The 23,403-nt window shown below is 39.8% G+C and overlaps 1 protein-coding gene across 8 annotated transcripts in view; it reads right to left on the reverse strand.

The window, feature by feature from the left end:
• The window catches only part of LRP5 (LDL receptor related protein 5), a 182,894-nt gene that overhangs the window by 87,150 nt on the left and 72,341 nt on the right, over positions 1-23,403 (reverse strand). For all 8 annotated transcript variants that reach the window (XM_009668307.2, XM_009668299.2, XM_068944612.1 and 5 more), the window contains 2 exons: positions 3,563-3,959; positions 2,857-3,028 (listed from right to left, as the gene is read on the reverse strand). In XM_009668307.2, the coding sequence (XP_009666602.2) occupies positions 2,857-3,028; positions 3,563-3,959 (569 nt within the window). The remainder of the gene's footprint in view (positions 1-2,856; positions 3,029-3,562; positions 3,960-23,403) is intronic.

Here is a 23,403-nt window from a genome sequence, read left to right on the forward strand (position 1 = left end):
AATGGACTTGGTTGAGCCACGGGTGAGGTTTCTGTATTTCTTTCCATAGGTTTTGGTATAGAAATAGACTGCTATAGCAGCCTAGTCAACACTCCATGGAATCAGTTTACTCTACAGGAAGAAAACTTTTAACTATTGTTTTAAAAGGGGGAAAACTTTTGTCTTTCATTCTGACATTCTGGTTTGGTAATCCTGTTTATGAATTGATTTCAATTAGCTAGGTTATTCCCCTCTTCTTACTTTGAAGCCATTTCAAACTCCCTGGAGAACTGAAATTAAATTGAAATTAAAAAAATTCCCTCTTTGAAATTAAAATAATCAGAGCTAATTGTTTAGCACCTTTAATTTTCAAACTGTTTTTCCAACATCTTCATGGAAGGTAGGGAACTACTTCGTATTAACAACCCAGCTCAATTAGCTGATAGAAATTATTACCAATGCCCAAATGCCACCAGACGCCCAAAGCTTAACAAGTCATTAAAATGACCATTTGCCTGCATGACAAATCTAACAATCTAATGATAACAGAGCAAGAACTTTTTGAATTTTCTGACCTCAGGTCAAGTCTCATGTTGCCATCCAAACCCTAAAATTCATCAATCTACTGTAACAAGCTTAGAGTGAGGCTCAAAATCCCATTTTTTCTTATTTCTCAGAAACATGAGCAAAAGTACCTAGTGACCAGACACACTTCTTAACTATTTGATTTAGAAACTAAGCATTTGGGAGAGCAGGGTGGGGAAACACGACAGGATCTTAAGCTTAACTACTGTTTCAGACTCCTCTGCGAGACCTGACTGTATCCATCTCGTTCTGTTTCCCCTTGGAAAAGCTCATCTCTTCCCAGTCATCTCCCCAGCATCCTTTCAGCTGGCTTGCGTCCTCCTCCACGCCTTTACTGCTAGCCATGAAAAAACAGTGAAAAACTACAGCTGTTGGCCTGAGAGTGGCACCTCTGTCACTAACATCTCATTCAATGCCTTACTGCCAGCTCTCTTCCAAACTGTTGGTTGCTCCTACAACAGCAGCTGTGATCCTGTGCCAAACAGTATTTCTGTCCTAGGTAAGAGGTCAAGTTTGCTCAATATGCATCAGGAGCTGGGTATTGCTGCATCTAAGAGACGAAACACTGGTGGTTAGCACATGCAAGACAGTTGTCTCTGCTCAGCCTGCAATTCCCTAGGAGCTGGCAGCAGGAAAGTCACTACATCTCACTGGTGCCAGGCCCAAACACTGCAACTCCCAGCTTCAGCACAGTTGACAACCAGCCTGTGAGCTGTCTGACCACCACGCCAGCAGCCCCTCACCTCTGATGTGTTTACTGTAGAGATGCCCTCCTGTCTGTTCCGACACCTCGTCCTTGTCCTTCTCAGCTGCCTCAAATTAAAGTGATGCACTCATGCAGGAAAGCCCACTACTACCTATAGGTCTTCAGCAACTCCATGAACACATCCACTGAAATTTATAAAGTGATTGTAGATCAGTGTTTCTAGATTACACAGAATCCCCATGCCCTTCTACATCACAGTACCATCAAGCTATATCAATTTGCTGAATTTCCTCAGCCAAAAAGTGCTGCTAATAATTCGGTGGAATCTCAGAAATTCAGAAACATGTTCAGAAGTCCCAAAAAACCTTACCTCAAAACTTGACTCTAAATTTTTAAGTTACTTAATCTATCACCCTCTGTTCTCAGGGGAATTACTTTGGTCTAGAGCAGTATCTAAGACCTGATTTATTTACTTCTGTGGCAGCATACTTCATAATTAAGATTAATTAGATTAAGATTTAATCCTGGGATACTAATGGAAAAGAAGAGCAAAAAAGGCACCTCCTTTAGCAACATGTTTCTTGGTACATCTCAGGTGTCCTCTGTGCAACTGCCAAAGCACATAACCAGACCAGTGCAGATGCTTGCTTTGATCATATCTTAAACTTAAAGCAATGAATCTCAGAAAAATTATGATCTCCAGAGACAATTCACGACCTCCCTCCTGGGAGCACATCACAACAAACGGATAGTTTGTCCAGCTTTGTCTACTACAGGAACTTGTCCGCATTTGATTGATAAAAGTTTGAGGAGTAGATAGATAGGACAAACATACTGCTTTTTTAAAGTATTTCTTCTCAAAGAAAGGGGGGACACAAGGGAATCCCACAGGATTCTATCAGACATTCTTTCAACAATTAAGAAATATTAAATATTCTCATAAATGTTTATACAATATTGTGAGGACGACTCCTCCTCCACAAATTCAGAGGTAGAAGGCTACACTGTTTTCAAAGCAGGTGGAATAGATTTTTAAGTGTCACAGTACACTAAAAATGACTTCTCTTCCACACGTCTGGACACCACATAATCATTGAGGTCCTGAAATACGGCTCTCTAGGGCCTCCACATCCATCTTCTGCTGTACGCAAACCTTGCAGCATGTCTTTTGCATGCAGCAATTTCATTGATACTAGCATCAAGCACCATTGCCAAGTTGAAACACCATTTAAGTAGGTTCTACCTGAATATCCCAATTTGTTGCAAAAGTCTCAGTTAAGACCTGAGACTTCAGGTAATTAAGTTATACGCAGTACAAGTGCAAAAGCGTTATCTTTTCCAATGCTTATCTAATGACATAACAAATGTAACATTTGTTGCAAAAGTTTTCTGAACCAGCAGAGGACATGAACGTGCTTCCTCTCTTCCCAAATGTCTTGTTTTGTTAACTATATATTCGGATTAATAGGAGGACAATAAACTTGAAAAATGGATAAACAAATCCTAGACTTAAACCTGAACATAAGAACAGTGCCTTTAAAAAAGAAAAAAAAAAAAGATGTCCAAGCTATTGCTCTATTACTCACCTCAATTTTATCTGTTTTCGCATCTCCCCAGTAAAGTTTGTCTTCTTCAAGATCCAGTGCCAAGCCATTAGGCCAACCTAGGGACGTATTCACCAAAACTCTCCTCTCTGAGCCATCCAGATAAGCACATTCTATCTTTGGACTTTCACCCCAGTCTGTCCAATACATGTAGCTATAAGGAAAAGGAGAGAAAAAGTCAGTGCATATAACGTGCAGGACAAAAACTATCAAGACTGGTTCTGCTTTTCAGAGAACTTGCTCACTTACTACTCTCCAGGCTGGATCCAAGAGCAGCAAACAAACTGATTCTAACCATAACCAACGAAGTCAATCTAAGGTTTGAGGTTTAAATAAAATCAAAATAGTAAAAACGTGCAGGAGCCCAATTCTTTAATAGTTACGATACTATCAGAGATGCAGAAAAAAAAGGTTCTAAAATTAAACAAAGAGGCAACATATAGGTTTGCTGAAGAACACTGTATTTAGATACATGGTGTTATAGGGGCGAAGCAAGGGAAAACCAATGATTTCTGGTAGAACAGAAGGAACACTTGACAACTAATATACACACCATCTGATAGTTTGCAGATTTTTTGTAACAGTTTCAGGAGACCAAAAACTGGACCCAAAGACCTGTCACAGCTCTACCAATAAAAAACAAAAACAAATAAAAAAAATACAAACATCCCCTCCCCCCACCACTTACCCCATTACAGGATTGAGCACTATTGCTCGGGGCTCATCTAGGTTTTCTGAGATAAGGATCTTTCTTGACGTTCCATTCAAGCGGGTCACTTCAATGCGGTCTGTTCCAGTGTCAGTCCAGTACAGGTTCCTTGCCACCCAATCCACAGCAATACCATCTGGATGGTTGATTTCTGTGGTTACCAGAGTCTGTGCTCCTGAGCCATCAAGGTAGGCCCGACGAATTGCCCGGACATCATCGTCAGTCCAGTAGATATAGCCCTCCACAGGATCATAGTCTATGGCAATCGCGTGTCTGATATTGTCTATCTGCAGAATAATGTCAGTGAAATCTGGCATGTCCAGGGAGATCCTTCTCAAGTCAGTCCTTCTAGCAAGCAGCAAGACTTCTTCAGCACCTAGGGAAAAAAAAAACACTCCTGGTCTTTTTTTTTTTTTTTTTTTTAAATTCCACCCTGGTAACAGAGTTCTTACTATTGATGTGAACACTTCAGTACAGCACAGCGAGCTGTGAATTGCCACTATCGCTATAATTAAAGATTTACTTCAAAACAAGGACATCTAACTTTTCCTTGTAATAAAGGCTTGTCCTAGCAGGGAGTTATTCCTAATCAGTTCTTCTCAACAAGCTACCGGCACTGACATACTTATTTCACAATGACAGCATCTTTATCCCAGGCTGCCAATTTATTATGGAACATAGCACGCTCTATCCAGAATAGCAGCATCCATGTAGGTAGTTAACTGGGGACAATCGATTCACTTAAAACCAGCAGCCTTCCTTTAGTCAAGTAAAATTTAACATGTACCCGAGTCCTCAAGGAGCACACCAACCACCAAGTTGAACGGGCTTTGACTAACACAGAGATGCAGCCTGCAGACACTAAGCCCCAACTTTGAACTTGTACCACAATCTACCACGTTCTCCAGTAAAAAACAAGAGCTGCATGGCACTAGCAAGCCTCTGTCACCAGAGGTGAAATAGTGCTGGTAGGAATGTTGTGCTGATCTGGGTCTAATTAAGCTTCCAAAGTAATATTCATAAAGTCATCCTTGAAAAAGCTGCTGGCATCAAATCCCATCCTTGTCCCTGCCATCCTTCCAAGTAAGCAAGGATTGGATTTTTTTTTTTTTTTAGACCAGTTATATAAAGTGGGTTTTCAGAAGGTACCCATTGTTAAGATAGACGATTTAACACGAAAAAGATTACAAAATGTTGGATTACAGCAGGCTGAAGGCAAAACAATGCCGCTCCCTTTGTCAGCATCAACCAAAAAAATAATTTAGAGGGTTATGATCAGACATTTAATGGTTTTGTATAGAATTCCCCAGCTCAGTCAACATCCCCAATAGTTGCATGAGTGCATCAGACGTGGTTTTCACACAAAAGCACTAAGAAATGACAGGAATAACCTAAGGGCCAAGTATTTTGTAAACAAATTACATCAATGATTTGTTCCAGGCAGTCCAACAAGAAAGCAAGTTGCAAGTACTGCAAGTACATCTCCTCTGCCCAAAGCTCATGCAAAACTAACTCTGAGGCAACGGGATTTTTCTTTTCTCTCTTCTACTATTCCTCTCAATTGTATGGTTTCATTGCTGGTGAAAAGGGTGCAAAAAACCAACCCTGGAGCACGTTTCAAGGACTAGTGAGGTCTCGACTGTTGTCTTCCTGGCAACTTCTTTTATCAGTACAAAAACAAAAATAACCTGGTTGCTTTTCTCCCCATTCATCCATGTGTGCTTCTGCTCAGAAAGAGAAATAAGAGAAAGGATATCTGTCTTTTTCCTACTCCATTACTAAATCAATGCTGTGGAATTTGAAAACTGACAAGGTAATTTTTATGATTTAGCAGTGGTCCAAAACCAAGACCCAGAAGAAAGTCACGTGTTTCATTTCATCTAGGCCACCAAGCACCAGCAGGAGGTGGGAACTTTCAGTTCCCACCAATAGCCCAGACTGAATGAAAAAAGGCCAGCATGGGAACATCCTTTGAGCCCACTAAGGAAAACAGAAATTGAAATCCACTTGAGAATATCCTTCTAGGAAAAATTTTTACCTAGGCACGTGCAAGGAGTTCTGGAGACTCTGAAGTTGAATCTATTGTTCATCAAACCAAATTCACGCTCACTTTGGGAGCCAGGCTGTTCTGCTATCTGCTTTCAGGTTTGGAAATTAGAGCTTAGTCTCCCAATATCATCTCTGAAGCTCTGAAGAAATGGGGCCCAGGTTGGAAGTATATGCTAAAAGGAAAGGACTTAAAAAAGCAGTGTCTTACATTTTCCAAGCAAGATTTCTACACTGCACAGAGGACATAGTTTGATGGATGCTTTGAGTTACCCTAAGTCACCACAGCTCCTGAACAAAGCGATGCTGTCCTCCTTGCCACTAGCTGCTTGTACTCAGTTCTGTACCACCCCTTCTCAAGTTCAAACGCACCAGATAACACGGCTGCGTGTTGCAAACCACACCAAAGAGCTGATCAGAACAAAAACCAACTCAGCCAAAATAAGACCATCAGCATAAGCTTTTAACCAGACCAGTTCAATGCAGAGCTCCATAAACACGTGTGCTGGCATGGGTAGGACCTCCAGCAAGAACGCTCTTCCACAGTCAACACTAGCCGACAAGGTTTCATTTCCAGAGCATCAGTTACACCAGGAAACTTTGAGGGAAGGCTTGGGGAGAAGGAAAGCAATAATTATTGAGAGCATAGAAACCATGGGGGGAAATAGGGGAGGGAGAGCGCTCACGTTCTGGACAGTTACACCTATGCAAGAGAGTAGTCTGCCATCAAACTTCCTCAAAACAGATTTTCTAACTTCAAAGGCTGCAAAATAAAAAGTTTTTCAGGAGGAGTTTCTTACGCTTGAAACTTTTAATCACTTCTTTAGACATATCAAAACTAGTAACTTGTTGCTCAAGTTGAGAGGGAACAGCCCGGGTGACCAGATAACCTCTAAGGTTTCCTTCCCCCATCATCCCCTGAAGTAAACACAGCAACAGTTTTTCATTTTTTCAGTTTCCTTTCTGTTAAGGGAACAACACATGTCAGCAGTGATTAGAAGGCACCGCTAGCAAAAGTATTCATTTTTAAAAACTTTATGAGTCTCCTGGAAAGAAACACCTTCACTAAATAAAAATAACAGAACACCTAAATGTCATTTGATGTTCTACATCGTGTTTGGAAATGTTGGTTTTCCCTTCTGAACAGGGAAAATGAATCAATCGTTTTGTTAAAAAAGACTCTGGATAGACTGCGGATAGACATCAAATATAAAGTTTATACCTCCTTTTCTACTGTACTTCTTTGCTAAACGCATAGTCAGAGAAAACATCTTTCAAAGATTAACTATACATAATGGCACGTAGCAAGAATGAAAGGTGACACTGTCAACTCTTTTACAGTATATCAAATGCAAGACAAGTATTTTTAAACAGGTAAAAGGCTGTGTCTAATAAAGTATTTTAGAAAGCTATTTGGGAACAAAAGAAATCCATAGCTTGTGACTCTGTTCTCTCTCTACATCAAGGACCGCCCCGTAGTGTCTGGGCTATGCTGACATCTCCGAAGCTGGGTTAGAAAATAGGTCAAACAAATGGCTATGTTAGTTTCAAACGATATGCAGAAAATCAACATAAACAGAAAGGGACGATCCGTTTTGTTTCGTTAACTTATTTGTATGGTGGCTGTGTTAGAAGTACTTAGTTGGTATCAGGTCCCACAGTGCTAAGCAAACGTTTTTCCTGACAGTGCCACCTCCAAAGAGCTCACAGTATCAGCAGGCACGACAAAAGCAAAGGAAGAACACGCTTGCACGTGTGAGAGTGGTCTGTTCGGAGCATGTTAAATTGATGGCAGCAATGAAAAGGAACCCAGATCCCCCAAATCCTGCATATTACCTGAAATGGTACGGGCACTCCACCATCTCGTCATTTCTGTACGGCAGAAACTTCCAAAAGGTGCTTTTTCTTAATACATCAAGAAATTAAAAACCACACAGAAAGTATTTCATATTCTAATGCAAATTAAAATTGCACCTTAACAGCCAGGGGAAGAAAGTCAACGTCAGAGATCGTACCTGCAGACCAAGACCCTAACCTGTAAACATAGAGGTCAGAGAGCAAGCTGCAACAGCAGAGCAACAGCAGAAACAAATACCTAATGCAACACAGTTTAGTGTTTTGCTTCTGTCCTGAATCACTCATTTCTGGCACTCAAAATAAAATGTTATGTTTAGTCCAAGTTAAGCAGAGATTCAGGCCTCAAAACTCAATATGGAAAGGAGGATGTGTTTGGTCATCAAAACATCCTGCCAGAACAGAAGAGTGAGGATAAATTATTTTGGCTCCACTGTCTCAAAAAGTGAGCAGCCCTACAGCTGTTCAGTTACCCACCACGCTCTTCTCAGTTTCATATCCATCTTAACATTCTGATTTCTAATACATTGACATGCCTGCAATCATAATCTTTAATATTAAAGTAAATGTAATGTGAAGCAGAGGCACACCAAATACATACTTGCAAAATGGTAACACAGCAATATTATATGCGTTTCTAAGACGACCAACATTACAAGTACCATTGCATGGGAACAGACAGATAAGAATCAAATGCATGCTTTGCCTCCTCACACGATTGCATCTTCACCTTGGCTCACTCTGAACAAGGTCAGGCTTGAACATTGTAGAGGGAGGAACTGACAGATGAAAGTCTAAGGTCCAAATTATGTCTACAGATGCTCACTAGACAACAGGCTGAAAGATACTGTTAAGATCCCCCCCTAAAATCCACAAGTATTACCAAAGCAGCCTTTGATTCCTCAGAGCAGCAATAACCAGACTCAACTTTATCTCATCTAGCTTTGTTATGTGTACACCTGTGTATATGAACACATACGCACTTGCACACAAAATGATATCTTGACCAGAGAGAGCAGTAACAGGAGAGTCATTATCCTTTGAGCAGCAATTCCACAATAACTACAACCTTCTTGCGGAGGGAACAATAACCCCGCTTCTGCCCTATTCAGCAGAAATATTCCCAACTTCATTTCTGTCCCATGGAGGAACACAGAGAAAAATGCATGTAGACGAAAAAAAAAAAAAAAACTCCACTCCAGTTTATCAGTAATTGAACTGAATGCTTCTTGGAAAGTCTGTATCATTTCTCGTATACCTTTAACTGAAACTTATGTGGAAAAGAAATAACGGGGAATGAACTACTTGTTCGATTTAAAGTTGCGGCCGCTTGGCAATTTCTACTTCAGAGATGCATCTGCTTCTCATGAAGTAAACTACTACATAACCAGTCTCTTGACACCTATGTATCTAGATCCTTAGATGTTAAAAGACATGTGAACAGAGTAAATGCTATCACAGCATGTCTCATTAAGTCCCCCCATTTGAAAGTTGGTAAAAAGACCATTATTGGGGCCAGTTCTGTGATAGGCACAAAAATCTTGACCTCTATCACAATGCAGTCTGAAATCAAAGCGTTTGTCATATGCATGTTTGCCTTTATTATTATTTTGCTTTATTATTTCTGCTGGGAAAAAAAAAAAAAAAAAAAAAAGAGTGAAATATGGCACCAGGCTCTGAGCCCAGCACTAAGAGATGAGAACATATCCGAGCACCATCACTGGTTCTCTCTGCAAACCTGGACAAACACGTTTCTCTGGCTCATTAGTTTTATCTCTACCATGGAGGCATTTTGATTATTAATGTTGGTAGAATGTTCTGAAAGCTACAAAAGAGTTATGCTGTGACATGTCTAGTTTAATATTAAATATAGCCTGTCTAATATAGTTTGCTATTTACCTAGTGCTAAAAAGTTCTACAGCAGTTCAATTCAATTAAACTTCAGAAACCTCCCTCATAGCAGTTGCTTTCTTAATCACATGATTAAGAGATTCCCAGTAGAATTACTATCTGTTAAAACATGGTCATATATAACACCTAATAGTGAACAAAAGCCTTTTTTTTTTTCCTTTTAGAGAACGCAAACTATTTTAAGTGCTACAACATCACAACTGCAGCAATCAATCACTCCTGCAGACGTTTATACAAAGTCTTCTATGCCAACCATAGACCAGAAAAACAGAAGAAATCAGATTCCTCTAAAATTTCCATTTAGAAAGCATTTTAAAAGGCCCAAGTCCAAACTGCTCTTTTATTTTTCCCAACTGATTTGAACTTTGAAATGTTTATTTTTCCTTTTTTTTTTTTTTTTATTCTTCCAAAGCTTTCTGCAGACCTTCCATGGAACGTTTGAGTAGGTCCAGTAGCCATACAAGCCCATGAACTGTCCTGGTTAACATGCAGAACCAATGCTAACAATATCTGAATTTTAAAAACAAACAAAATACTACAGTTCAAGACAGTTAATTGTCACTCCCTGAAGAGACTATATTCTCTCTTTGCAATCCAGAAATCCCATAGAAACAGTTTAAGGGACTTTTTTTGTTTGTACATGTGATACTTTCCTCCCACATCCAGTAATCCATTATTTTTAATACCCATGTTAAGTATAATGTTTGCTGTGATTTTGTTGTTTCGTGCTCCTGTTATTAAAAATTCATGCTTCAGTGCTGAAAATGGCAGCTGTATTCTATTTGCAAAATTAACTCCAATCAGAGTGACAGCAATGAAGCAGGCCATCTCACCAGCTTGACAAGAGCCTTTTTTATTCCTCCCTTGGCCCATTTCGCATTTGACAAGTGACAAGACATCTATAATACAGTAACAAATGCTCCAATTTATTCACCCAACCTAAACAAATGTAGACTGCAGTGGTCGCCTTTGCTAATCCATGCCAGAAAACGCCATGCTATTCCTTTCCCATTTGTCTGTCTGCTAATCAGGCTAGAACAATGCTCTATTGTGGGATTCTCTTCCCCCAGTTTTGTGTATGCGCATGTGCATGCATCTGCACCTATACCCTCAGTCTACTTAGAGGCAACTGTTTGGGATCTCTGCTTTTGTGGGGAAAATCTGATAAACTTTAAAAAACGGTCGAGCTTTTAGTTCTTCTCCAAGGAACAAAATAGTAAGCACTTTTTGAAAACAGCGCATTAAAAATACTTTGACTGCAGGCAACTTTTTACAAGCTGTTTGAGTACCGCTATCTCAGCGCTCTTGATAAACCAAAAGAATTTATCAGAGAAGCAAGGGATGTTAGTTGCATTAATTTAATGAATTATCTGGCAAAGTTTCAGGGTATGGCAAAAAGGAGAAAGAAGGCGGCAGGGGGGGGAAAGAAGAGAAAACTTCATTATTCTGCATGGAGTATATGAAACATCGGAAACGTTGCCATGCTGTTTAATAATCTTGCCAATATTCAAAACAATTACAACACCTCATGCAAGCATTTAGCGTTAGCCACGCTTCACAGGAAGAGTGAGGTAATGAAACTCACTACCAGAGGTTCAAATCTGGTACCAAGAACACCGGCTAAAACCCCATGCCTGTAACGCAAGCTTCCATGGAAAACAAAAATTTGTAAGGAGCTGAAACAAACTGTGGTAATACCTAAAAATAAAAGGAAGTTCTTTGTATGTGTTCTCCTTGATTTTGGGAAAAGCAGGCAAAGGACTCTCCTACTTGACACTGTGGACTGGGACGAGCCTGTAACACACGTCAGGTTTACCAATGAAAACTTGAGAGCTGCAGACGGAGGGAGTAGGCAACCAACAGAACAGAAAGAGGAAAAGTCTATTTCAGAGAATGTTTTGAGTGCCCTCATTCAGACAGAACTTGATTTAATCGAAAGGTAAGCAGGCACAAGGAAAACTAACACTTATGACAAAGAAAGGAAATACCAGAACACTCACGTAACTCATAAATTACATCATATCTGTCTGCATGCCACAGCGAAAAGCTATTGTTCACTGTTTATTCCATTATGCCTGTAGCAGACTTTTAATAGTTACTTTCCCTGAATCAGGGGAGAGGAAAAAAAAAAAAAAAAAACAATTTCAGAAAGAGTTATGACACATGTTCACATGGCCACTGGAAAAGAAAAAAAAATCCAATCCTTGAACAGAATATTAATTAAACTTTACAGCTGATAAGATCATTAGCACAAAACAGCTGACTAAGCCAAAAGAAAAGTTTCTTCTAGAGAAAGCTGTTGCAACACAGATAGCTACCCTTCTCTAGTGGTCTTTATATAATTTGACAGGATTGAGGTTCTGTGAAGCAACTTAAGTTTGCAATATCCAATCTTACACTTGCAAGCACAAAACTTTGCAAAGTTACTACTGACAGAGGATTAGATAATTCTCATGAAGACTTATTCAAACTAGCATTAGGATACCAGTCATAACTGCATTGCAGCAACCAAAATCAAAGATCAGCACAATTGGCCATCGCTCTACCAAGCAAACAACTTGCATTTTTACAGGGACTTTATCCAAAGACCTCAAAGAACTTGAACAATTAAATCTCACCCACTGCCCTGAGGTCTAAACGTCCATGCTGTACGTGTGGCATACATGAACATTAGATCAGATATCTGAGTCCCAGCTACCACTACTTATTCGCAAAAAAGTTAACATCCCTTTGCACAGAATTCTTAGTAACAGCTCATAGCAACCCATAGGAAAAATAATGGGCCAAGAAAGAGTCTGTCAGGAATCCCCAATGCCAGAAAAAGGGTATGCTCTTTGGACTCTGGTATTTCCTTGGAAAGCATGGACTCAAAAGTTGTAAATCATCTATTATCTGCTGGAGCAATACAACGCTTTTGACTCGGAGCATGAAATGACTGCCCTCAAAAGTGGCTCAGTCATTTTACCCCCTAGTTTTTGTTAAACAGAGTTTTGCTGGTGCACCTTCAAATACACAGTCAACCAACAATCCCTTAAAACCCATCAGGACACATAATGAATGTATTTTTGAATACTGAAAAGAAAGAGAATGGTTTCATTACAATTCCTATTCTCAAGTTCCAATCCCGTATGTTTCCTACTCACCATGAGACCTTGTACATATTAGTTTCTCTGTACTGCAGTTTGTTTCTTTACACAAAATAAGAATAAATACTTTACATCCCACAGGCCCCCTCTGAGGTTAATAGCTGTACCATCCTTTGAAGTTTAAGTGTTAATTACTATGTTCCAAACATATGGAGCCACAGAAAATTCAGTTCTGAGCTAACATCACCATCAGTCCAACGCGTAAACATCATGAGAAAAGTTATAAACAACCGTAAATTGGGGTTTGCAAATCTAGGGAGCGTCTCAACCTTACTGCTGCAGTAAAATACAGTGCTTTGCCACAGAGCATTTGAAGATGAAGTCAAACTACAGCAGCTTAGCAAGTTATCACCGGGTCTCGGGAACTTTTCATGTCTGTGTACTCAGCCCACGGTAAACGCAAGGTAACAAAAGTTTACTGGTAAACCTTTTCAGTTCAGGCCTAGGGTGTGGTTCTACAGCAGCATAAAAGCAGTCCAAAGATTCAACCCGGCTGAAAAGAGGGAGTGTTGCTTTTTCCTTCACACACCACACACACAGAGTTAGTTACCATCTCTCAGCAAACACAATAACTGGACTTGTTTAAGAGTCCAGGAAATAAGTCAGTCTGAAATATGCACCAAGACTGAAAAAATAATTTATTTCAATAGTTCTGTAAACTTGCTGAAAACAGAGCTAGAAGATGTTCCTTATAGCATGCTTTCTAATGGCTTTTTACTCAATGAAATTTTCAAGGCAGCTATTCCCATAAGAGGTTATTTCATTTTTTGCTACACAAATTACTCCTCATTTAGGAGGATAAAAGTTGCTACAAGGAGAAAGTAATGTAACCTTTTCATACAGAACAAATAAAATCATAAGCATAGCAAACTAGCAAGAGAAAAAAGGCTCCTGACAAATAAGATCTACAAATGAATGAAAACACACTTACGAAATCGTTATGAAATGGAGTAGAAATAGAGGGGGGAAAAAACTCCTATGTTTTAATTAACACATACAGTCGGGATTCCCTACTAGCAAATAAATGGAAGGTCTTTCCATCATTCTGATTCTGATGCATACCGAAGCAACAATTTCATAAAACTGAAGAGAAAAATCATCATACGTGGCAAAAAGAATATGCAAGCAGCTTAGGACAAGTGAGTTATGGAATTTACACCAAAAAGTAGGGCTTGCCAGCTTACTCATTGGCCTCTTACTTACAGAGCAGCCTTCTGGATTTCCTAGATCATCAGCTACCCATTGCTAGATTGTTTTTAACCATCATTTCTGGAATTTGGCAAAAGCACCTCAATGAAATGTGGTTCCAAACAGAGTACTACTAATCCATCAAATAACATTCTAACATAGTGTATTAGCGCTAAAGAACTGAGAGAACGCATTTGGAGCGTGCATGCAGTATAACACAGCAAACATGGGTCCAGATGCAGCAAGTGAAAAGCTATTTCCTCCTTCAGCATTCAGCCTACCACATCTCATTTTCACAGCCTCAGATTTGGGTCATTCTCCATCTGCAGGTACCAGTGAACTTGCACTACTTGTACACTCAATCCATGATCCAAATCTCCTTTCTGATCTGGTACGAAACACCCAAAGAGGAGGCCTTCGACCGGATCGTCTGCTTGGGAAAAATCACACACCAATAGGATTACGAAACTAGTGTGACTGCTGGCATTTAGGGAGATGCCAATTACACAGACCCCTCCTTCAGAGGATGAAAAATTGCACCACACCATTTTTTGAAGCTGCTGCTGCTCAGTCTAACAAAATGAACAGTGAACTTCGCAAAGGAAGCATAATATACCATTGGGAGCGCAGTAGGAAGAAGGGGATTGAGAAGACCATCTCTATAATTTCAGGATGACAATCTCCCTCTGGTAGTCAGATACCAAGCACAGGACAGAAAGCACCTATGAAGTCAAAGCATCTCCTAACAAAAAGATGGTGGGTTTCCATCGTTGCATTTCAAACACAGGAGTGGACAAGGGTGAGGTGGGAGGAGACAGGCATGCAGACAGCTGTCAAAGCAGCTCTAGGAAGTAAGAGAAAATAGAATTTTTCTGTTGTTTGTTTGTTTCCCCCATGTTAAACAGAGTGGTACCTGAGTGCTCCTTCTCAATACAAGCAAAATCAAGGCCAGAATAAAATCAGAGCTTATCTGTTGATATGCAAGATTTCTCTTCTGACATCTTCCAAATGCTAAAAGACTCCTGACAGTTATTTTATGCTATTCACACAATGCCAGCAGCAGCTTTCTCAGACACTTGAGAGCGCTAGTTTATAGCAATTATCCCAAATGACAAATGACTCCCTAATCCTTCCCTTTCACAAAGGGGCTGTTCATCTCTAATTAGCAGTTGATATACTTAACCAGAAAGTCTGGATTTGTCCGTACTGTTTCTTTTTTACTACCCAGAAAGACATGTGCTAGCAAAAGGCCCTTCTCCTCTGGCGGTCACAAAAGTTAAATTGCACGGGGAGAAATACTTCACAATGGAGGTGTTTCTCTGCCTGCTTTTCTTGCTTGGAGGCTTCATTGCTCAAATAAGTCGATGGCTGCTCAGCCAAAGAACTGCACACACCATAGTTTTGAAACGTACTATGTGTACCAAGAAACGTACAGGAGATGAGCAGGAAATGCCTCAACATTTCTTCCTTCAATACTATACCATCTCCTACATAAAAACTTTTGACCACTGCAGTATTAGCTAGCAGGTTCCAAGAAAGATGTTTTGTGAAGAAAGGCAAGGAGAAATAAGACACTTGAGAACATTATCTAGCCCCAATCAACTGCTTCAACAACAGGATCAGGGGAAAAAAAAGGGAAGCTGACTCTTCAAATGTCAGAAGCTATTATCTTCTTCCCCAATTATGAAACAGGCTTTTGAGAAAACAGAATTTCATAGTTCATTTGAAAAACTACAAGTGTCCTGCCTTCCCAGTAGAAGCCCTACAGCTCTTATCACCACATGAGATCCACTCAACAGCCAAAGGTCTCCCAGTTTCAAGTAGGTAACAGTTGCTCTCAGCTGGAGAAATGCTTCTCTGGTGAGTTGAGGTCAACATGCTCTCTGTCCCAAATGACCACCTGCATTCTGACACACCACAGACAAGATTCAGCAAAAGCAACTAGCTGTTTTAACACGTAGCCTGTGACATCTTAAAGGAAACAGATTTCTAGGAAGTACCCATCATCCACTGGGGTGAGGATGAGTGAAAAAAATTCTCCTCATTACTACTTAAGGACAAACACACACCACTACTGATTACCTAAGAGAAGAGACAAACAGTTTTTTTTTTTTTTTTTCATTCTGGAAATAAGAGTGACTTTTTTTGGTTTGACTCACAATGTGCCAAAAGTTAAAGACATGGCAGCCACTCTCATGCTGGCATTAAGCAATTCTCTCACTCACACACAGTAACAGTTTACTTTCTGCTCCCCAAGTAACATAAACCCTCTCTTCTATAGGGCTAGAGTTGTCAGGCTAAAGGAGCCACCAACATAACTGAGAATTCAAGCATCTACCTCGATCCCAAATCTGCCAGCTATGCCAGGAGGCCAATCACAGGTAAATACTACCTGAGACATACAAACGCTCCAAATCTCCATACTTCAGCATTCATTGTGCACATTATATTTTTATTTTTGAAACATTTGTATCTAACTTCTAAACCAATTTCTTCCAGCACAGTAAAGATGATTCTCTTCCCTTCAAGACCAAGTAAGGAATTTAAAATTTAAAACAACAGCAAACACTTTAGCATTATCAAAGGACATCACAATACCCAGAGAGGATCTTGGACACAGTTCCTGGTCCCAGTGAAACTTATGGGAGTTCTCCACTGATCTCAGTAGGGTCAAGCCTTCACCCCTCCATGATGGAAACAGACAAAACATATTTCCATGTACTTTACTGAACTTAAATTCACCTCCAAATTATCTCTAGGTAAAGAATGAGAAATGCAAACTCGAAAGGGTCCTGTACATATCTTCCATGATCATCTATAAATATATGCAAAAGCACCAGAGAACGGGTGCCTCAACAACAAAAACAATATCATTTATCTATTTAAGGGCCTAATCAGGCACTCACCATTGTATTAGAGCATCTTCCGTATCTGTAATTAGCAGTGGTTACTAAAAGGACCTGTGCATTCAAGCGATGTAAAGACTCGTATTCCTTTTATTTCTACCCTAGGTGTCCCCCTCTGTTAAATTTCAAATCAAGTCACCAGAAGGAGTAAACATACATGACATTTATCCCCAAAATGTTAACCAGCTAAAATTTTCTCACATCCCTTGGGGATAGACCTCTGATAGAATTAATCGATTATCAAGCATTGGAAGCACAGCGTCAGGCTCACAAAGTTGCCCACAGTATATGGACATTTTCTTTTCCTGGTTCAGTATAACACCACTGTAAGTAGAAACTACGGTACCATTGTTGTATTGTTGCTTTTGCAGCCAAATTCCTTGTCATCAGTTATTGCCAGAAAATCGTTTACACTTCTATAGCGCTCGCAGGGGATGGTTGTGCTCAGTCTACTTAGATTTATACTGCAGCAGTACTCACAGTATTAAAACTGCATACTGTAACTGACACTTCTCTTAGTTCCATGCATCGCTCCTTTGCACAATAGCTTCGCAAAGCCAAGCACACTTCTCCTGGAGTGCAGCACTCCTGGAGGTCATGAGCAAAGAGGAGATTTTTCACATGGGTGGACATCAAGCTCTTAATGGCCTTAAAGATCAGGGCCCGGACTTATCATCAGAAGGTGGGAGTAGTCTGGCAAGGAGGGGAGGCTACTTGTGCAGTATATCCCCAAATGCTTCCTCCAGTCAAAGACTTGCTTCACTTGCACTTAATGTACAGTGTCACAATCCGCTGTTTGTAGGGCGGGCAAATACACCTACAGCCCAACTGCTCACATGCCTTCTTATCAACAGGTCTCTCCTCCTGCTTTCAAGGACAAGAAAGCAAAGAGACTGACAGTTTTCCCTTACAGAGAGGGAAAAAAAAGAAAAAAAAAAGTATAAAATTAAACTTCCAAGAGACTTCAATTTAAACGATGCCTGCAGAAATACACAAAAGAGACCCCTTTCAATAGAGATTTAAATTTAATAGGAGAGGAATTTAGATATAACAAATCTATTTTGTTTAACATTCAGAGGAATGTTTGATTTATTAGAAGTACATCCGGCCACAGCTTGCACAGGAAACAGAAATCATCCAGTACAGAACGAGCAGACAAAATAGTGGCCAGGAACTTGCCTTATATTGGAAAGTGAAATATATGTAACCTGCAAAATTAAAAAGAAAATTTCACAGAAGCAAACTCCTCCTCTCCAAACCTTAGGCAAGGTAAAGACATCAGAGCTACCATTTACATAATTTTAGCAAAATAGATCGAAAACTAATGATGCACAGGCCGAATAAAATCATTATACTGAAGTTACATTATGAGTAAAATTCCGTAGTTTTTACTGAAATATTTTACCCATATACTGCAGCAAAGCATTATACATTTAATTGAAAAACAAAAGTGAAATTGGAAAACTGTTTTAAAGCCTTGGGATATGCAGCTTCCAGAAACTATACGGACCCTGGACTAATTCTCAGTTTACATAGCTCTGAGTGCCTCTACTGAAGTTAACAGATTTATTACAAATAACATTAGCTGAAGTCCTAGTTTCTTCTACTCATTACAACTGTGTAGTCATAGTTGCAACTTGGGTGGGAGGCGTGCAGTATTTGAGCTTTCACTCAAAATAGTTTGTGGTATCAGCCACAGATGACAGGTTTTTTAATTCAGTTAAAGTAATTTTAGTCCAAATCAAGTTGACTTATTTGGTATCATAATACCAGAAAATGATGTGCAACGAGAGTGAGATCCTTTGCTGCTTACTGTTGCATGTTCAAAGGAGGGAATTTAAGAAGCCAGAGTGACCATTTATGGGGAAACAAGAAGCCATATCCACTTTCAAGAAAAAAGATTAGGCTTTTGATGTTCATTTAGAAGGCCTGCAGCGATAGTTCTACGCCAGCAACACTGGATACAGCAAGAAGAAACTAGAAATGCAAAAAAAACCATTTTTTGCATTTCCAGAAATGCAAAAAAAAAAAAAAACCTAGGCTGCTGAACACTATTTACAAAAAGGGACTCCATCTTGGAAGGATGCATACAGAGAGCTATGGTATGAGAGAGACTGCAATCAGGGTTTAATCATAATTAGCTGACAAGATATAACACAATCCTCTATACTTATCTGAATGGGATTAAACTGAACCATATGGCAAGCTAAAGGAGGGAAGAAAAAAACAGGGGGAGTCGTCCAACATTTTGGGACAGCACTTTTGCCTAGCAGAGCAAAGCAAATCCACTCCAAAAAAGTAGAACAAGATGGAAAGATCCTGGTTTCCATTTTGTCTGGGAATATTCACACCAAGTGGGGCAAATTATATCAAAGCTGCACCAGAGCTGTGGTCAGAAATAGATGAATTCGTTCTGTTCACTGTGCACCAAGGAAAACAAGCCAAGAGAAAAGACTGCCAGAATAAAAAGCATGAGGAAGATGAAGCTGCTCTTTCTTAAAAGCCAAAGGAGATGACACACAGGTGTGACCTCAAGACTCTGCTCTGCAGGGTAAGAAAGATTCAAATGGTTTACTGTTGGAGATGTGATACTAGTTATGTCTTTCTCCAGACATTTCGAACCATTTCTGGGTCAACAACAGAACTCACTAAACCCTACAAAGGGAACCTCAGGACAGAAGGAGAACAAACACCTTTGTGAAAGGAACCCTCACAGAGGAAATTGAAAAAAAAAAATCTATCAAAACAATTATGTTTAAGATAAACGAGATGCTTCAACAAAGAACCTTACAGCAGTTACAAGACTAAAGGAAGGTTCCCTCAAGCATGTAAAGTTTCTACACTTCAGCTCACCTCCGCTTCTTTAACTGGTCTATTTGCTGCTGTTTGTCTATTGCTGATCAAACCAAACTTTGCTTCTCTGAAAATATGCATAGAACATACATCATTTCTACTTTGGTCTTATGTCTTCCATTATTTACATCAGAAAACATCTGAAATAAACTGAAGAGTAACTAAAACAGGTTTACAATTTGATAACTGCATGAACAAAGAGCTAAGAAGGTAGAATTACACATCCCCTTTAAATGCCCACAACCAAGCCCTTGTTTCCTTCTCAAAGACGCACACCATTGCTCAAGCAGAAGTTAGGGACAATGCAAATACAGATAACACTGTTGCCTTTATTACGTAGGCTACAAGACAAGATCGTTGTATGTTTGACTTCTGGCCTTTAAAAAACTTGAACTTGCTGAATAGATACACATACCTATTTCTGCTTAACAAGTCAGCCAGTTCTTAACCTTGCAGTATAAAAGTGTTAACAAAATAATCCTATACCTTTCCTTTGCTGTCCTCTGCAAAAGCCAGAGGAGTTGCTTATCAAGAGGCAATTAAAATCCCAACGAGGTTAGTGAAGATAAATTAACATTCCATGTGACATTAGAAGCTTTATATGATTAGCAAGTGTTCTGTGAAATCAGTTTCACTGAACTTTAAATGCTTTTGGTTCCAATAAGATTCCTATTCCATAAGACAATCAAATCCCAGCTACACTACCCTTCCACTACAAATTTCCTGTTTCCGTAGCTCATAACTTTGTCAAAATCACTCATTATGGGCATGAAGCTTCTCTTGCCTCATTTCTTGGAGGCTGAAAAAATTTTCATTTTACCATTATTTCAAAAGTCTAAAAAAAACGGGGCGGGGAGAGGAAAGAGAGCTTAAAAAAAAAATCATGAAAGCCATCTAAGTAGTGAAGCTCCTGTTCTGAAACAAGAAATTTCAGAGTTCAGTCTTTCCTGGAAGTTACAAGGTCCTAAGAGCTCCATTCTCCCTAGGCATTTCACAGTAGAGTCGTGGGGCTCTGATAGGCATTAAAAACTGTGATTTCACTAGCTTCTGAACAGGCAAGATCAGGTTTAGACACTTAGCTGAAATTCTGTATTTAGGCACATCCACAAAGAATATATTTTAAAATCAGAACAGCAGCAAAGTCAGCCCAGGAGTTGCTACAGCTGTTCTCAGAATAGCATCTGTGACCTGCTGTATAAAAATAAAACACTAGTTTTCAGATATTTGACCAACTGGGAAAAAAAGGCTTTTTTTTTTTTTTTTCCCCCCAAATATACAACAATGCTAGTTTGGAGGAGGAAGGAACACTATTTTTTTTTTCCTAACAGGAAAATGGAAAGAACTCAGGGAAGGGAATGATAAAAAGGAGAAGGAAGGCATACAGAAAATACCAAAGTTTTTAATGGAAAACTCCTACCATTTTTTCCCATGCCATTTAACTCTTGTTCATAGCAACTACATCAGGTTAACTTTGTTATGAGAATTACAACCTTTTACTGACAAACACTGTGATAAATCTGCTGACCTTAACAAGCAGGTCATATATCAACGTGCTCCCCTCACACACACACACACCGCTTTCATTCATTCATTCACTCCTGACCAAAACCATTGGCATCCCCCCCGCAAAGAGTAACAGCAAGAAAAACTTGATAGCGTTATCTCAGTTTGTACACAGCTCCTTTCGTTCAAGGATCCCAAAGGCATGCACGATTTTATGCTTCACACAACACCTGTCAGGGAACTAAACATTATTGCTGTTTTGCAGATGAGCTGCCATTACCAACAGAGGCTACAAAATAACTTCAGAATCACACTAAACTTGCAAGACACTCAGCTGTTAGTGTCACACTGACTAGGATCTATTTGTTTTCGATATCTCCAGCCATGATTCTAGCACAGCTCCTTGCCCTTCTTCTGGTAAGCAGTTGCCCAATGCAACTTCTTAAATAATTCCAAAACACTTAGCTTGAATGCTTACTTTACTAAGGGCGTGGTCAGATGCAGCTGATTTGCTTTCCAAATTTACCAGCCTCTGCTTGTGGATAATGAGGGCTTGTAGCAAGCCCAGAGCATTTTCACAGAACTGCTTTAGGAAACAGCTTTGCTAAGATGATGAGTAGCTATGGGGTTGTGCCTCTTCACCCAACTCTACAGCAGCCAGAAAAACACTCACCTTGGCTGTACCTTCAGAAGTCAAATACACTGATAAACAACTGGGACAGGGACTGGAACCACATTGCTAATACCTTTCAAATATTGCGTTCATCTCCTCCTGCTACTAATTCAGCTACACATGTTGGGGCAGAGGGTGGAAAGGAGAAATCAAATAAAAACTTCAGGCAACAGGCACTTTGTTTTCATGGTAAGCTTGTAATTACGGCCTTTTACCCCTTTTCCAGTACAAAGCCTGTTCTTGTACTGCAAACAGCTCTATGCAAGCAGTTCTCTGGGTACTTTACAAGTACTAGTTCACGTTGTCAGTGAACGCAGAAAACCACACACACATAGAGCAAAACAGACTAATACCACGTCTGCAGAGAAGCAACACCAAAGCAGCTACCTGCACAAAACAAGGACACATTCCCAGATGCCCAATGCAAACTATCCATATATACGCAGTAACTGTGGAGTACCACAAAGAAAGTAAGAACAAACCAATACTGAAAGCCAAAACTAAAAAATAACAAACTATTTATGTAGATACAATTCTCGTGGCTTCAGCAAACCAACAGTTTTATGTTTAGAATAAGAGTAAAAATTCAGAGTTTTGGCGTTTCAATGCATAAAGACATAACCTGTAACAAAGCAAACAGCGGCAGAGCCTGCCACTGAATTCTTTCTTCCTTGATTACCAAGGCCCATCACCATTCAATACACTCTGCAAAGAGCTACAGAGCTCTCATATACAGAATATTCTGTATACGTACACTCTTCAGGACCCAAGAGAGCTGAAATCACTTAAAAGCCTAAAAGGGCTTTTTTACACAAGAATGCTTATTGACAGAGCTATATAGTAACATCATATAGCTATATTTGTACCAGTAAACTCCTCATGGGGGCACAGATTTTGAGGACTGAGAATGCCTCTTCCTCTTATAGTCAAATCCCTGGTACCATTTTCGCAATTCACTTAAGAGCCTAAAGTCAAAGAAGCTGATAAGTGATTTAGTACTTTTGCCCAACCCAAGAGGGAACAAAACAGAGAGGTGGTCAACACTGTTGCATTCGTAGTTCCCAACACGACTACAAAGGACTCATGCAAAGAACAAAAAGTCAGTTCCTTGAAATCAAGGAGTTAATTAATAAGAGAGGAAAGAGAAGCACATGGACATTGGCATAAGGCAGACAGGACCACAAAAGATGCAGAGCTTGGGAAAGAAATAATCCATAACACTGAACCAAAAGGCCACATTCTTATGCAAAACCAGACTTCCTGTTCCCATCCCACTTTTTTGCCCTCCTTTGACAGAACACCCTTGACAGATTGCCTGGTCCAACAATGGAAAGGTGAAAGCACAGTATAAGCAGTCACTCCTGTTTGTGCTATCCGCCAAAATGCCAAAAGCAGGCTGACCTTCGTTCCCACTGCCAGAAACACAAGGTCAATATGAACGCCTAAAAGGTTGTCCTGAGCATTCAGCAATGTTTTTTAAAAGCTGTGAAAGGGAAACTTTCCAAGGCTGGAAGAAGGGAAAAGAAAGGTCTTTCAGCAGCTGCAAAAACTACCTTATAAGCCTTTCAATTGCAACAGGATGAGCTAATGAAGCTGGCCCTTAAACCCTGGAGGTTCAGTGTTCAAATTCTGCTTCAAGTTCACAAATGAAAGGAGTCTATTATGCTTGCTTTAGTACTCAGAGGAATCAAGCCACATCAGAAAATGACTATACTCTTTGGCTAGCCTTGTGAAAATGCA

This window comes from Struthio camelus, chromosome 5 (assembly GCF_040807025.1).
Source record: "Struthio camelus isolate bStrCam1 chromosome 5, bStrCam1.hap1, whole genome shotgun sequence".
NCBI lineage: Eukaryota > Metazoa > Chordata > Aves > Struthioniformes > Struthionidae > Struthio > Struthio camelus.